Genomic DNA, 18,590 nt, shown 5'->3' with positions numbered 1-18,590 from the left:
TCAATTCAGTTCTGGAAATTTTATGCATATTGAATCCAATTCTAGGTTCAGTTCAGAAAGCAGAGGATAGCCAACAGTAAGTGACAGAAATACTGACTTCATAAAAATCTACATAGCTTTTAAAAGAGATGTATTCAATATGAAAACAATGTTTCCCCACATAAAACCTGGATTTTATTTAAGAAAAAACATTGAGTCGAAAGATAAAAGTAGAGTAAAAAATAAAGAATAATGGAGGATGTGCTTCTTTATTTAAAAACTGTTCGCTTTAAATCTTTACATGAATAAATGGATGTCACATGTGAACCTACCAAAGAATAAAACAGATCATAAAATGTAAAGACATGATAAAAAATATTTATAACCTCATAAAACAAACTGGCACTTTAATATCTTAAACAGACCACTTTGCTGCATTTGTATATAGGTCCTTACTACAAAGTTTCATCCCTGATTTCAACACATCACATGTGACAAGTAAAAAAGCACCTGGCAGATGAGAGATAGGAATGTGAATGTCATTCTCTTTATGATTCCCTTAAAATTGGGGGTATTCCCCCAATGCAACCAATGAGATTATATACCTTTAGAATAATCAGTTGGATCCTACAGAACCTCTCCAACAATTTGTTCAGAGCCTAACAAACCAATTGTTCTTTCATTTAAAAGCAGTAATTAGTTCACATTTGTGTGATTTTGCAGGGAGGAAATGTGAATAGCCATTGTGATGGCAGTAAAATGCAACCCGCCCTAATACAATCCATGGTAGTGACAGTGAGGAGCATTGCCAAGTGACTTATTTTATCTCACTAGTAAATGAATGGTCAAGAAAAAGAGAACTTCTTTTTCAATATAAAAGTAAGGGTCACTTGGATAAAAGAAGTGAAAATGAGAGAACAGATTCTTCAAAACACATCTTAAAAATCTCATGGGTCAATTCAGACCAAGAGAATGAACAATTTCATTAGTTAGTTAGTTAGTTACAGATCAAATGTGGGATGTTATAAGTTATGCATCTTATAGTCCAATTATTATTTCGATGAGTTTTCCTTTTTCTTTTGTTTTTTTAGGAAATTAGGGAGCAAGTAGAAAACAATGATTGTGATTACATTAAATCTTCTGTTTCCATTCACTGGTTAAGATCTCACTGATTTACTCATGCATTCATAGATGGATTAAGTATCTTATCTTCTGAATTTTGCTTTCCATATTACCATTACAATATAAAGGAAATAAATATGTTTTGCTAAATATATTAATGGAGCAAAATTATTTCCATAATGAAAATAAATTCAAACTCAGACAATTTAATCATAGATCCTTAAATTATATCATAGAATTTAAGGATCATGACAAGATCTTGAATGACCCTGAGTATATATTTTCCCATCTGTTTATTACCTTAGTTATGTCTTTTCTTATATGTACTAAGATTTCTTCAAGTGTAATAACATTTTTTTAGAAAAAGAATGAAGAAAGAGTTTTCTGGTGGTGGTCATATAATATTTTTATGGTATTTAAAAGGTAAATATTAATATATGGTCTTATAGAATGGATTCAAGGGGAAAGTGAGGGAACTTTCCCATGTAAAGGAAGCCATCTCAAGTGTCCCTCCCATTTCATCAGCACAAATCCACTTGGGTAAGAATGATGAATTGGAGAAGCCACTAAGTATTAGAAATAGCAGCAGAATCCTTTAAGGATAAGTTTACAACAAGGACTGTTCTCAGGTGAAATTCCATGGAGGAGGAGCTCAAGGAATCTTAGGGTGACACAGGGAAGTCAAGGAAAGCATTTCCAAAGTGTTGATGCTGCAGTCAAGAAGAGTCTGACTTCACCTGTCCTAATTGCTGCCTTTTCTTGCCATCAATAGTACAGGTAGTATTGCTATAAATTATGTGATGTATGCAATTATACATACCACAATATGAATGATTCTCTGCTTACAAATCAGAAATATTGCATTTGCTTCCTAGAAGTCAAACTAACATGGGTTTCAGTCTCTGTGTTCTCAGTCTCTTTCTTCTTACTAAACACTGGGCCTCAGTAGCCTTTTCTAGACATGGGTTATCTGTCCACCCCTGAGATGTCCAATGCCCTGTCTTCAGGTTGTTTCTGCTGCTTTGATGTCACAAAAAGATTATCTTTGGACAGATGAAGAGCCTTCAGCCTGGGACCCAGGCTCTCAGATTAATGAGGTGACCTTTTGCTCTAAGATCTGACCACCTTCCCTAGTCAGTACAATGGAGTGATACTAAATTTTTTTCCTTTCTTTCCCTTTCACTTGAAGGGACTCAGGACTCACCATCATTTTTTTTATCTTTAAAAGCTTCCCCTCAGCCTTCTTTACCTTCAGAGATGACTAGCTTGAGCTTGAGGTTTACAAAGAATGAGAAACACTTTGACTCCAGGCAGTGTCTGCTCTCTGTCCATTCAACATTCCAGACAAGGGATTACCAAGTCTATTTCCCTGCTTCTACAGAGAGATAAGGAGAAAAATCACCAGAAATTCTAATGTGAATTAAACTTCAATAAGTTATGCTCTCCTAAGGGAATAGCCTCCCACATTGATATCACTAGGAATACTGTGATGAAGAAATTAATTCCAAAGTACAATTTTAAAACATAGATTTAATGGCTAAGCTATGACAATGCATTTAGTCTGGTTTGTGCATTATACATGTAACTATTTCAAAGAAATGGGAATTAAATTATTTTTAAGATATTTGATATATTTTATTTATTTTAAAAAATAAAATCATACAAAATAAGAACTGCCAGAAAATACTCAGTATAAAGATATCTTGAATAAAAGCAAAAATATGTTGGCCATAGAACCATAGGTACTGAAAATAAGAGATAGTAGAAGGTATGGTGGCATAGGCCTATAATCCCAGGTACTTAGGGGGCTGTAGAAGGAAGAATACAAGTGTGAGACCAGCCTGGTCAATTTAGTAAGACCCTGTCTCAAAAAAACAAAAGTCTAGCATATAGCTCAGGGATGGAGTGCTTGCCTACCATGTATAAGACTCTGGGTTCAACCCCAAGTATGGGCAGTGGGCTGGGGAGGGGGGACAAAGAAAATAAAATAATGAGAAAGCTCTCCTACTGATGCTGGTTCCAATATATTTGCCCTTTCTAGTTTTGTCCATCTGATTTCTTTTTCTCTTTTACTTTGTCTTGTTTTCAAGTTTCACATATTTTGTATTCTTGTTCAGTGGACAGGAATACTGGAGATCTAGCAAGAATGAAGATATCTTTGGATACACAGGAAAGTTGCACAAATTGAGAAAAATGATCTGTGTTTAAATTTGGTTTACTATTTCCAGTACTTTCATTTCTAGGGAGGTCCTTTCTAATAAATGTATCCTAATTTGGGAAATTCAAGCTGAGCTTAATTTTTTTTTTCTAGAGTTTCACATCACCTCCATACTTCCTTGCCATTGATTCCCATCTTTAACCCTTGCCTTCAGTTGTTATAAACATATGAAAGAGTAAGAAATGAAGAAAATAGCAGACACTCCAGGAACCAAGGAATGCACTGTACAGATAGTTACATACTATTTGCCTTCAGATGTTGAAAATGTCTACAACAGTCCATTCTAATTAAAGACTTGGATCCCAGGGTTGTACTACTGGTAGGTGAGGCTTAACAGGAGGTGAGGCTTAACAGGAAGTTGATATGTCATTTGGAGGGTATGAGATAATTCTCCTGTGGCCTCTTGAGTTCTCCCTGGGAGATGTAATAACAGAAGTAAGCTTGGCCCCACCCAGCTCTCTGCTTCCTGACCCCATTTGCTCTGACGTGTACTACTGCCATTAAGATCCAACATGAGGTGATGCAGCCAACAGTGGTCCTTGAGAAGCCTGCAATATGCCACGTGGACTTTCAGGCTCCAAAACTCTGAACTTTTTTTTTTTTTTAAACGAAGGCTGTGTCTGGTATTCTGTTGACATGATGAAAAGCTGGATTTCACCATGAGTCCATGTGAAATAGTACATAGGACCTATTCCACTCAAGGCTGAAGATATAGCTCAGTGGTAGGGCACTTTCCTAGCAGGTGCAAGGCCATGGGTTTGATACCCAACACTACAAAACAGAAAGACGTATTCAACTAAGAATATAGCCAATGAGGCAGGAAGAGAGAGATTACACCATTTTGCATCAAGTCATTTCTGTCAGATTATGGGAGAAAAAATAAGAGAAAGTCAAGAGGAATGTCACGTACTTGACATGTTATTCCCAAACCAAAGTTCCCCTGATGGGCTTACATGTTTTCCCACATTTTCTTTGGCCTCTCTACTCTCCTAGAGCCAAGCTACTGTGCTTGAAATCTTGCCTTCTGTCTTTCATGTAAAAGTGCTCATGTTTGGTAACATTTGAAAGCAATACAATAGAAAAATAGTACCCTCAGATTGATAGCATCAAAGACAGCAACAAAGGATTTATCAATTTAATACTCATAGGGAGAGTTCAATCCTAAAAATAGGAGTATGAACTGAAGTCAGATACTTAAGTTTACTAAATTTATGCTTTTAGAAGAGGAGACAACTCTAAAATACCAGCCATTTCTGTTGTTCCTGTAGAAGGAATTGATTATTGCATCCCTTTTGTTGATCATATAATCCTTTCTCCTTTTAATTTTTTTAACTTTATTTTTTGATTGTGCTAGATGTCAGTCCTAGGGCCTTGCACATACTGAATACACACTTTACAGAGCTATATCCCCAATTCTAACCATTTCTCTTTTATGGTCATTGAAATCCATTTAAATTTCAGTAAGACTATTATTTTGTGGAGGGTAGTTAACCGGGGATTGAACTCAGGGGCACTCAACCAGTGGGCCACATGCCCAGCCCTATTTTGTATGTTATTTAGAGACAGGGTTCAACTGAGCTGCTTAGTGCCTCACAGTTACTGAGGCTGGCTTTCAACTCGGGATCCTCCTGCCTCAGTCTCCCATGTCGCTGGGAGTACCGGTGTGCGCCATCACACCTGGCTTAATTATTTTTAAACAACAGACTCGGTGTGTTAATATAAAGTTTAAAGGAAAATATACTGGATTGAGAAGTGAGTATTGGAAAGCAATACTGTCACTTCAGAGATCAGGAAGATCTTTAGTTTCATTAAATATAACAAATTTTATTAAGTACCTTTTGTCGGCTAGCTGTGTACCACTGTGTAGTCATTCATGGACTGTGCCAGATAAGGCCACAGTGCTCATGGTGTGCTCTAGGCAGAGCTGGCAAGAGCAAGAGAATACCAGAACATGAATACATAAGGAAATAAATAGAATAATGTGCCGGAGTGGAGCACTGGGGATCTTCTCAGTTTTCCATCCCTTTATGGTGAGAAGATACTGAGCTTTGAATATGAAGGGAAACCTGGGTTGAAATATGTTTTCACAATGATGCCCCTTCATTTTGATCATGTTTTTTTTTTTTTTTTCCTTCATACTACATTTGCTGGCCTCTCTACTCTCCTAGAGCCAAGCTACTGTGCTTGAAATCTTGCCTTTGTCATTAATTTTTCCCATGCCGGGTCATCTACTTTCAGACTGATTTTCAAAGGTTTTATTTGCTTTAAGAGGTATAATATTTCAATATATCAATGTGGTTATTGTGAGCACATGATGTGAAAACACTTGGTAGAAAGAAGTTTGAATAAAAGATTTCACAAGTATTTTCTGGAATTAAAATATTCAAAGTTATTTCTCTTTATGAACTTAAGAGTTGATAAAGTCAGTCACAATCACCTTCAATGATTATTTGTTACTTTGTATATGTAAAGCATTTTTTTTCAAAATAATATATTAGAGATGCTTCAAAAGAACTTTTTAGACTTTAAATATATGTGTGTGTGTTTTATAAATGTGTAAAACAAGACAATAAATGGCTATGCAATGGACTGAAATTGTGGAACTTTTAAGCTGAAGTTCTTTTTAGAAAATGATCTAACTGCAGAACATAAAAAAGCAGTGCCGTATGATTGAAGCCATGGGCTTTCGTTCATTCTCACTCAAGCCTGGGGTTCAGGCACATGAAGGATTGGCTTCCATGGCTCCACATCATAAGACAGGCTCTAAAGCACAAGTAACCATTTTACTTAGTCTATTAACTTTCAATACCCCAGACCATGAGAATAAACCCAGCAATGTGATATTTTACTTCTAGTTTTGTGCTTTATAAAAATATCCAAAGAAACTATTTTATATCAGCTTAGTCTTTGGTATGTACAATACTTACCTACATGGTACAGATGGCATTACAAACCTAAGTTCTAAAAACCAGAGTAGTAGCAATACTGAAGAAACAGTTGCAGTTGTTTTCTTAAAAGCAGAGGAACTTATGTTAGTGCTCATATCCATTTGTATGAATTACAGTATCAAATGAACTATATTAAAAATAAACAAACAAAACCCACAAAATAAATAAAATAAGGAAGGCCAAGAAAATTCACTCATGTGAAAAATAAGCAGATGATTAATGGGGTTTTAAGAGAAATCTTTAAGTAATTAGCATAAATGTAAAAAGTAAATAAATTGTAGGTAAATTGAATGTATTAGGGTTCTCCAGAGAAACATAACCAATAGAATATATGTGGGTATACAGAAATAGGTATGAGAGAAGGACTCATGTGATGATGGAGACCAAGAGGTCCCATAATCTGTTCTCTACAAGTTGGAGATTGAGCCAGAAAAGCTGGTATAGTTTTAGGGTAAAACCCAAAGGCCTGAGACCAGGGAACTACTGATGGAAGTTGTGATCTAAGATCCAAGAACCAGATTCTGTTGTTTGAGGGCAGAAGGGGATAGATGTCCTGATGGAAGCAGATACACATTTGCCCTTCCTCCTTTTTATTCTGCTCTACCCCTTAGTGGATTGGATGATACCCTTCAACATTCTTGTAGGTGGATCTTTTTTACTTAGTCTACTGATTTAAATGGTAATCTCTTCCAGAAACACTGAAATAGACATACCCAGTATTATTGTTTTCTAGCTATATAGACTCATTAGCCTTGTCAAGTTGATGCATAAAATTAACCATCCCATTAAGGATATTGAGCATCTGCAAATGGTATGCTTTTAAATTCACTCTCAAAATGAAAGCAATGATGTATAACATTTGCTTATTTCCCTGGTTTAAATAATCCTACTAGGACCAATTTCAAGGTACCAAGTGAACTCAGTGAACATGGAGTTGGGAAGGGATGTGTACCTTTGTCGATTGTGACCAGTACAAATGAACTACAAGCACCACTGTATCAGACCAATTAACATTTGTTTTATCTAAATTTAAAATGTTTCCAATCCATAGAAGTGAATTATCTAGCATTGTGGGGGAGAGATTAACATAAATTAATTTTCCAGATAGTCACTTTTTTACCTGAAGGCATTAAAATATTTCCAATAGTGACTATTTACTTAAAAAATTGGTATTAGGTATATTTTTGTGCCTGCATAGCATAATTTCATCAATTGCTTATGACCCAAGATCCTTAATTGATGTTAATATTACTTTGAACAATAAGGAAACTACTGTAGATGCTAGTTAAAATTACCTGGTCTAGAGCCAACTGTTTGAGAAAATCTTGACTCCAACCCTTGTGAAATGTGGAATATTATCTTGATTCTTTATGTTTCATTTTTCATATCTTTTCTTAAATTAAGGAAATAATAAGTGCTGCTTATTTTTGTTATTAAAGTTACTTAACATTCTCTTGTGTTGCCAAATTCTGAATTAGCAAATATGAATCATTGTTTTTAGGAGAAATATTGGGTTAATTTTCCTGCAAGCTGATTTATTAGCCAATATACAAACCTTCTTTTTTTGTGAAATTGTATTTAAGCTCTTATGTCTCATTGTTGTATGGAGGGGATGCCTGTAAAACCCTATACCATTTATTGGATACCTATAAATTGCTCAATTTAAGTTTCTATTAGTGTCCTCTATATAGGACTATGAGACACAATGGGTTAAAGATATCTTATTCAACAGACATTATAGAATTATTAACATGGAACTGGCAGAGAATGGCACTATAGCTCAGACCTAAATGAAGCTAACACGCTTACCAACACAACCTTCTTGGACTTGGGAACATTAGGCAGCACTTCCAACACCACACCTGGGGGCATTCTAAAGAGTTAAATCACCAATTAAAAAACATAAAAATATGAAAATCATGGTACAAAATAGACTGAAAGTGACACTATTTACAGGTCAGAGTTGAAGCAAAAGGCAGAACTTTGCCTAGTTTGACCACAGCTTGAAAAGTACATCTGGCGACTCAAATTTCTCACCATTCTGCACAAGCCCATTGTCTGCAAAAGAACACATACTGTTATGGGTATTAATTTGGGGGTTATTGTCAAAGGTAAATGAAGCTAGATACTAGTTAATATAGTAAAGTCAAATTTTAATCACTGTTATGCTATTGTCAAAGGGAAGAGGGTCCAGCATGACCTGAACTCCACTCTGATTTGTAAATGTGAATTTTAAAGGGAACACTAGAAATAGCTAGAAAAGTGACTCAGTAGAATTTGAACAGTGGAAATCATAAAGGTCAGTTAGTGTAGACAATTCTGTCCTCCTGCTGAGACTGGGCCAGAGCTCTGTCCTTTCTGGTTATTATATTGTTTAAAATTAAGACATTAAAAATGTACATATATCCAGGGTACCTTGTGATTTTTCAATACATATACATATTATACAATGTTCAAATCAGGGTAAATATATATATATATATATATATATATATATATATATCTCCTCAAATGTATAATTTCTTTGTGGTAGAAACATTCAATATGCTTTTTTTCTAGTTTTTCTGAAACATATGGTGCATTATCTTGATCTATAGTTACCCTACTGTGCAATAGAACACTTGAATTTATTACTTCTCACTGTAGCTTAGCTGATGATTACATTCTAAAGGAATGGCTTTTAGGTCCTTTGAGCGTGAGACTCCTGAGTTGTAAGCGATTCATATACATCTCAAAAGGATAAAGGAAGGATTCACAATTGTAAGCCCTTTTTTAGTAAATCCTGTAAGAAATGGTAGTCAGGAGCTTATCATCAGGTTTTGGCTAGCACAACCAGTAAATTCTCCTGACAGCCTTGAGTTTTCTCAGGCAGACACTTTAAGGAAGGCTAGGGTCATCCTCTGCATGCAGCCTGAGCTGTTGGAAGTATTTAAGTATTTTAGTATTGGCAAGGGGGAGTAGATGAAACTATTTATGTTAGGATTCTTCTAGCTTTTATAGGCAAGGGATGATACCTAGTGGAGAAAAGACCATCAGGACCCTGACTAGATTTTGTCAAGTAGAAATCTTTGCTATAGAAATAAATTTTGGCAAGTAGGCAAATTTGGAAGTATGAAATCACCAATGAATAATGAGGGTTGATTATACTTCATGTCCTTTTTAATTAATGTATTAGTCAGTGTTCTCTAGAGCAACAGAATCAACAGGAAGTATAATTATAAAAGAGGGACTTCTTAGGTTGGCTTACACCACCCAAAGCTGGATAGTCCACAATGGCCATCTGCAGGCTGGAGAGCTGGAAGAATCAGTAGCTGTGCAGTCCAAGAGGCTGAAGCCCTAGAATAAGAGAGATCAACAGTGCTACCCTAGTCCAAGACCAAAGGATTCTGGTAAATCTGCTTGGAAGAGTGAAGAAGTGAGAGTCTAATATCCCCAGACAATTCCAGCAGCTGTCAAGGAGAATCAAGCTTATACCGGCTGATGCTTCCTTGTTCTTCCATTTTTATTGCATCTAAGCCATCATCCTATTGGACAATGCTGCCCAAATTTAGGGAGGATCTCGTTTCAATTGGCTATCCCACATGCCAAACATTCCTAGACACACCTATAATCCTCTTAATCCTCATCATCTCTTAATCCAATCAAGTTGACTGTCAAATTGACATTACATTAATATGTATAAATTGCTTAAAATAGTAAGCATTCAATAAGTGTTAATTAAATTATAATATAAAATGTAGGAATTGTTTAGTTATAAAGCTATTTGCTTTGGCTTTATTAACTTGCCTCAGTTACCATTTTGCTATTTGATCTTTTTATTATATCAAATTAAAAGTTTGCATAAAAATTATACATAGCATATAATTTGTTTCCCAGTATATTGTCATGGTTCCACTTTTTCTCATGTTATCAGTGTGCGCATCACTCCAGGCTTTTCATCCTTCCACCAACCTCTTCCCAACCCATACCAATATCTGATGTTGCTCAAGTACCTTATATAAAGTGGTGTAGTAGTATTTGCATATAACCTACAAGCATCGTCCTCTATACTTTATATGATCTCTAGATTACTTACAATAGCTAATACAATGCAAATGCTATGTAAATAGTTGTTATGATGTATTTTTTCAGGAATGAAGACAAAACATGTCTATACAGGTTCAGTATATACACAATATTTGTTTCAAATATTTTCTCTCCCTAGTTGGTTGAATCTACAGATACCCTCAGAGCCCTCAGAGGCAGAGCTTGTCAGGAATCTGCCCTTCATGTTAGGTCTTATGACCATGTGGGGGAGATTCTCAGCTTATGTTTATGGGTCAAGGGCTTTGGCCAAGAAATTGCCTTGTCTAGGAGAGAACTGGTCTCTGCCATACCTGAGTGATGCTTTCAAACCACTGATGTTCACCTAGACACAAATGGTGGTAAAGTTTTTCCTAGTGCCTGTGACAGACTGCATGATAGATTTTACTTAGATATCACCTCCACCACTAAATGTTCAATTGAATTCCATGGTCACAGAGAAAAAAGCTATTGTATGATGAAGTATTTTATATTATTTTTGATAATAGACACTTTGATTATAAAACAATTTTGACTCTTCAAGTCAAAACTTGGGTGTCCCCTGAGGACTTTGCCTCACTGAGGTGCAGAACTCTGGTGGGTTTTTAAATATAACTTATAAATAATTTTTAAAAATAACATTTCTAAATGAACTAGAAAGTAGGGAAATCCCTCATTAAACTTGGATGTTATGAATCACATATGGGGGTTTAAATAGGTTTCACTTATGTTCATGTTGGAATATTAAGTTTAGGTATTTCATGTTATTTAGGATAAGCCTATCATAAATTTTATCATTATATATTGGTCAAATTATCTAAATGCTATTTAAAACCCAAGTCTTACTAACAGTTAATATGGCAATGAATTCTAGTATTTGGTTTTGAAACAGATATATTTAATTTTTTTCATATTCTCTCAAAAATACCTTGCTGTTTGTCTTTCTGTAAATGTTCCATAATTCCATTAAACACATTTTGTTGACCCTCATGTTCATACAAGCCTGAGGTTTTAAAGGTGCCATTTCACATTCAATATTAATAGTCCTAAAACAAACATATAAAAGAAAATTAAAACCCTAAAATTTAATGCCTCACAAGGGAAAATCATGTATTAAAACGGTGTCCTCTTAGCATTGGCATATGTATGGGAAATGCATTTTAAGTGAAATATATCTGGCCTAGAGGAGCAGATAACTTAGTTTTACAGCAATTTGAAAGTTTAGAGAAATATCCATCTTTCAGTTGCCAGAATAATAAATTAAATCAAGGGTGTAAGGAAAACAAATAGAGGAGACAAAAGAAAATAAAGGAAAAACAGGAGGTAAGTTAGGAAAGAGCTATTGCTTATGAACTAACTTCTTCCTGCAAAATGATAGGAAAACAGCAGACAGGGAAACAGAAAATTGCATCAGGCTTCAGTGTTTATGTTGCTGATGGAAATGTACAAATCATTTTCATCCTTTGCGGTACTGTCATGCTCCATCACTTTAGTCCATTTTCACCTTGCGAAGGAATTCTGAATGGGCCTTCCTTCTCTGGCAGCTAATTAATCTCTCACAAGCCTGCTCTTGCAGCCTGTCTGCCCAGGATGCTCCACACCTTAAGCCAGTGACTCGTGAGCAGATTTCTTCCTCTCTTGAGCAGTTCTTTCTTCCCTTAAGCTATGTGAAGACCTAGCTTTTCCCTCTTGTTGGGGAAACTATGTGAGCGATAATATATCATTGAAAAACTGCTATCCTCATCCTACTACCAAACATGAATACACTCCCAAATAATTGCACTGGGTTTTAATGACAGAAGACAATGTATGAATACTATAAATTATGATGTGCCCAGTATTTCACCAAAAGTGTGTATATGTATTTCAGAATGTATATTACCAGATTATATATTCTTTGTATATGTATATTTATCAGATTATCACTGTGACAAGATAAATTTATTTTATTTCTTTTCCTTAACTTAATTTTCTCATAAATCTTTTGTGGATTTTTAAAAATTTCTTTGTTTCCTTTTCTTTTAATTTCCTTTTTAATTAAAAACATTTCCCAGCATATACATAATGTATATGTGCTTTTATAATGTATAAGTGCTTTAAGATATATATGAGCTTTAAAAAGCAGAAAAAATAAAAGTTAGGATATTACAAATATTCATGATATTACAAATATATATGATATTACAAATATTCATATACTCAAATATATATATATATATTCCAAAGTATTGTGGGTCAAATATCAGAAGAATGAAGACAAGAGAAAGAATTCTGACAAACCATAATTATTTTTTTCATTGAAATTATATATATATGATGAAATGGACAGCTATTAAATGTTTAATCAGATGAGGTTTGACAAATGTATGTATCAGTAAAGCCTATAAAAATATAAAACATTACTTCCCTGTGCTTTCATCTAATGAAAGCCCACTCCTTGTAGCAATTACTATTCTGGTTTCCATAGTCATAGAATGAATACTCTTGAACTTCATATGAATTGAATCATATACTATGTATGCTTATTTATCTGGATTCTTTCATTAAGTGTTCTTGAGACTAAAAGAATATTGCAATAATCAATGGCTTATTATTTTTTAATCATAACATTATGATTAATATTATGATACTTCATCTAATATGCAAGGTAATTAAAATAATATAGTTCTAGGTATACTCCTACACTTTTTGGTATTGCTATCTTGTATTGTACATCTACATACTTAATAAGCCTTCCAAATATTGATATTTTTACTATAGATTGCGTCTTATAAAAATTAAGAAAACATTATTTCATTTTTACTCTCAAGTTGATCATTTCCAATTCTTTGTTCTTTTCTGCATACAGATATTTGCATCTGGAGTCATTTCCATTCAGTCTGAATGACTACTTTTCTGAATTTCTTGTAGGAAAGATACATTGGTGATGAATTTTCTCAACTTTCATTGATTTGAAAGTTTGTTTTATGCTCATGGTTATATATATATTTGTAGTTGGAGATTGACTTTTCAGGCTGCCATAACATTATTCTGCCTTGTTTATTTGTGTTGACCGTCAGCTGCCATTTGTGTCACTGACCCCAGCTAATAATGTTTCTTTTATCTAAGGGTACTTTCAGAGTTTTTTGTTTTACATTTTGCTTTGACAGTTGGAATATGATATGCTTAGGTACATTCTGTGATTAACCTGTTTGAATTTTTCAGAACTTTTAGGATCTGTGCCTTGACCTCCTTTATTAAATTGGGGAAAATTTTAGCCATCATTTCTTTGACAATGTTTCTGCCCCTTTTCTCCCCTTTTCTCTTCTCTACTCCCCTCCAAAAGCCCAATAATACACGTTATAGTGGTTTTATATTTTTCACTGATTACTGAGACTATATCCATGATTTTCCAATGTTTTTCTCCATTCTCCAAAGTAATTAATTTGCACAAATTATTTAAGAATAAATAATAGATCATTTGACGTCTTTGTCTTTGATTTACAACAACTGATTCAGGTTCTCTATATTTATTACTTTTGTTTTCCTTGATTGTGGCTCACAACTTTCTACCTCTTAATATATGTAGTGATTTTGCACACACACACACACACACACACATATGTTGTGATTTTATATATATGTAGTGATTTTATCTATATGTGTGTATATATGTAGTGATCATATATATGAGATATATGTGTATGTGTATATGTATGTGTATGTGTGCGCTGGATGTTGTTAGTGACATAATTTTGGGAACAAATCCTAGTTGTCTTCCTGTAAAAGCTAATACTTTCTATTCTAGCAAGCAGTGGAATTCTGGGCAGATTATTTTTGCCCTTCCATGTTTGATTTTATTCTTTGGTAAGATAAGTCTACTTTAATTTTAAACTCAGTTCATGACCCTGACCCTTACTGCTGTGAGAGCCTTTCTGTAATCCCACCTGAAAGTCTGAGATAATCAGTGAAGCCTCTTCACTCTGGGTAACATTCAACTCCAGTATCTTCTAGCAGAGTCTGATCTCTGGTATCATTGCTAATCTCTCAACAATAGAGAAGGAAATTTCTGCTAGGCCCTGTGAAATTATACTCTGTGGAAATGCTGTCATGACCCTTGCCAAGAATTTATGTGAATCCTCATACAAACTATTGCCATTCCTAACTCAGATACCTTTCCTCAGATATTTTAAATGCAAGCAAGTCAACAGTACAGACTTTCTTTATTACTGTCCTTAGGTTTTACTCTTGAATTTGACAGCAGATCAGCAAAAGTTTTGTTTGTTTTTTTAATATTTTTTCATTGTCAAAGGACTTTTATTTTATTTAATTTTTAAATGTGGTGCAGAGGATCAAACCCAGTGCTTCACACATGCTAGGCAAGTGCTCTACCACTGAGCTACAACCCCAGCCAGCAACAAAAGTTTTTGCATAGGGCCATGTATTCAGTATTTTAGGCTGTGAACTATATGATCTCTGTTGTAACTATGCAATTCTGTGACTGTACTGGGAAAACAGAAATAGACCATGTGTAGACAAATTAACATGTTCCAATAAAATCTTATTTACAAAAATAAGCAGTTAATCTATGGATCATGGTTTGTTGACCCTGCTATATTTTGACACATCATCAACTTTAATCATCAAAATATTGTCAGCATAGCTCGATATTGAGGTAAAGGAACTATATAAAATGTCCCTAATTAACAAATTTATTGATTTTATTTCCTTGCTCCTGTTGCTAATTACTATAATACTTAGCCTTGATATGTAAAGGGGCATGCTGTTAAGTAATTTACATACATACTCATATACAAATGAACAGTAATTTCTCTTGCCTTCTTAAAAATGCCAAAATTTAATAAGGAAAGAACAAACTATACCTAACAGTCCTTAGATGCTATGCTCAAATTGATTTCTTCCTTTTTACTTTATATTTACTACTTTAGTTAAAGAATCTCAGAATGGTAGAACTGGACTGGGTCTCTGAGTTCATTGAGTTAAATTATTTCATTCATGCAAGAAGGAAATCTGCCACTGAAATTAAATTATTTATCTATGATTTGTCAAACTCAGCACTGGAATCCAATCTTTTGGCTCCCATACAGAGTTTTGCCCACAAATCTTACAATATAACATGAGGCATGACTTAGGTGAGAGAAGAACCAGATGGTCAAGAGATCAAATGATAATCATTTTAGGGATTGCATTTATATTTAGCCCTTTGTTCTCAGAACTTATTCTGTTTCTATCCTTTCTCTCTTTTTAAAATAGGTTTATTATTAAAGTTACTTAAAAGCAATCATTACAAACAAAGAGTGATTCTATTCTATGTGTACCTTGCTTCATTGAGAAATACCCTTTCTAATTATGGCAAAAGACAAAGTGGCAGTTGTATTTTATTCTCCATCATTTCTAATAGTTTAAATCAGTGGTTCTCAAACTTCAGCATCAGAATCCCCTGGAGGGGTTGCTAAAACAGATTGTTGGGCCCCATTCCAGAGTTTCTGTTACAACAAGTTTGGGATGAGATTGAGAATTTGCATTTTGGGCACGTTCCCAAGTGATGCTGATATTGCTAGTCTGAGTAAAACACTTTCAGAATCACTGGCTCAGATTCTCATCCCTAAAGGCAAGATACAATTTACCAGGGGAGGTGTTAATACACTAATACCAGGCTCCATCTTATATCAATTGAAATAGAATATCTGGGGCTTGAAACTGGATATCAATATTTTCTAAGTGTCTTGGGTGATTCTAATATACAGCCAAGGTTAAGAAAAAAATAAAGAGTATGACCTGAAAAAGTATATTCAATCTTATGGATTAGTGTTAGATTTCTTTTCTTAACACCTTTCTTTATTAGATGGAAACAATTTGTATGTAGTCATTTTATGATATAAATAAGAATCTAAAGATGACTTTACCAAGTGATTCTATAAATTGAAGGTAATTTAGATTTAGTCAAGTTGATGCTACTAATTCTGTAAAGTGTTTAGAATAAAATGTTGTTATTAAATTTCCTTTTTAACATGTACTTATAAAGGTTTTTTTCCATTTACAAAATTACATGTTATGCCTTAGATACTAAAATTGTTTTTATTAGCTTTGTATAGACAGCATACACATTTAGATAGTAAATTTTTACCTCTTGTTTTCTCTCCATACAGTGAAAGATGCAGATATACTTTGTATGGACATACAGATTCTGTGAACAGCATTGAGTTTTTTCCTTTCTCCAACACTCTTCTCACAGGTTCAGCAGACAAGACCCTCTCCTTATGGGATGCACGAACAGTAAGCAAATCATCTCCCTTTTCCCAGGTTTTGATAAGTAGTCACTCAGTCATTCTGCAGGTATTGGGTATGACTTTAAAAGGATGTGGAGGGTAAAAGTAAGTTCCTACTTACAGTGTCTAAATCCTGCCTCTTAACTGCTAGTACATAAAAGCAACATAATCATTTCATCAAATATTAATTTGATTAATTCAACAATTATATGGGATAGAAACTCTGTTGGTGCTGGTGATAAAAACAGGAAAGCATGAGGTTCCCCTCAAGGAGTTTGTCAGTTTGTAAGAAAATAGAAATGAGATTATTTTAATGAAGTGAGGTATGTGATAAAATAAGAACATACATGTGCCAGGGGAAAGCAACAAGCCTCATCTGCTGTGAGCGAGTAAGCAGCTTCCAGGAAGGCTATGTTTAAGCTGTGATTTGGAGAGTAAGGAGGGTGCACCAGGGCGTCTGGAGAGAGATGAATTCTAGGACAGGGCAGCACATGTACAAAGCCATGGAGTTGGGAGGCTGCAGTGCCACACTCTCAGAACTAAAGGAAGAAGGGAGAAATGGCAGGCCAGAGTGTACATGCATGAAGTATCTGTTTCAAATTATTTCAGAGGAATAGAAGGAAGAGTGCTGTACAAACATTGTAACCAGGTTTGCCTTTAATAGATTACTTTGATAGTAAAGCAAGGAGCTAGTCTCCTGAAGGAGCACACAATAGGCTGTGAATGGATGAGAATTTGAACTGAAGCTTGACTGTGAGATGAAAAGGAGAGAAAGTACTAAAGATAAGTCTAAGTATCAGAACTTGAGGTGTGAATCCAGGTGGAGCTCATGGGATGAGGAGGAATTTAGAGTGATCAACTTTCCTGATTAGTCTGAGATTGAGGGTTCTCCTGGGTCATGGGATTTTCATAGGTAAAATCAGACAGTCCTGGCTTAAATGGCTATAAGAATGAATTTGGTGCTAAGAAATGGAAACAGGATATGGAGACTATATTTTCTAATGATTCAGGAGAAGAGATTGTAGCTTTAGAGGTCAAATAAAAGGTTCTTTATTCCATAGGAGCCAGTATGTTTATCTATTTTGGGAGAAGAGGGCAGAGAGGAAAGAACTAAAAATACAGGAAACAAAATAGAGAGCAGGGAAGTTTGTTGAAGAATGTTACATTTGAAGAATGTTACAATTTGCAAGACAATGTATTCATATTCTTAGCAACATTTGATGAGGATTAAAGAGAAAATGACTCTAGGTGACTATCCATAACCCTAGTTCTAGTTCCAGGATCCATTAGGAAGAACATCTTATAATTTATATCATTATCTTCCCTTATACAAAGCATATTTGACATAAAGGAGTATTATGATGGACATACAAATGGTATGGGCAGGGATGCAGATTCAGTATGTGAGGCTCTATTTAGTCCACTGACGTGAATTCATTTCAGATCAGTGGGGAATAAGACGTCCTCAGCCTTATATAGTACGATAAAATAGCAGAGCAACATGTGTCTTAGTCACCAGCTTCATGTATCACAGAAATGTAGAATTCTGAAGTAGCAGAAGTCAGGGGGACATTGTGGGAAGAATGTACCAGATATGACTTAAGAAAGAGGTCAGAATGATTTGTTGTTTGATACAAAGTTCCCACATGCCCCTCCTTGCTTTAAATAGCTTAGACCCTGATGAAGGGAATTTGTTCCTGTTAATGGACCATCAATGAAAAAGCAAGATTTTCAAAGCATTTAGCCCTAAAAACTTAAATGTGGAATATATAATAAAAGTAACCATTCAAAGGAAACCAAGAGAGAAAATATTCAGTGACCTAAATTTAAGACTCATTTTCTATTGATTTTATATTCTTATTCTTATTTTAAGTGCTGTAACTGAATGTTCTCAGAAACCATATTTCTTATTTACTTTCTCTCATGTGAAAAACTGAATCTCTGGTAATTATCTGTAAGAAAAGTTGCCTCTACTATATGTGCCTTAAATAC

At 34.6% G+C, this 18,590-nt stretch overlaps 1 protein-coding gene across 1 annotated transcript in view; it reads left to right on the top strand.

Annotated features, from left to right (window-relative positions):
• Spag16 (sperm associated antigen 16) overlaps nt 1-18,590 on the top strand; it is a 957,641-nt gene that overhangs the window by 603,707 nt on the left and 335,344 nt on the right. Inside the window, exon 13 of the mRNA XM_027941762.2 lies at nt 16,479-16,605. Coding sequence (XP_027797563.2) covers nt 16,479-16,605 — 127 coding nt within the window. The remainder of the gene's footprint in view (nt 1-16,478; nt 16,606-18,590) is intronic.

Source organism: Marmota flaviventris, chromosome 11, assembly GCF_047511675.1.
Source record: "Marmota flaviventris isolate mMarFla1 chromosome 11, mMarFla1.hap1, whole genome shotgun sequence".
In the NCBI taxonomy this organism is placed as follows: domain Eukaryota; kingdom Metazoa; phylum Chordata; class Mammalia; order Rodentia; family Sciuridae; genus Marmota; species Marmota flaviventris.
Note: the sequence above shows the minus strand (reverse complement) of the source record. Positions and strands in the feature narration are given on the sequence as shown.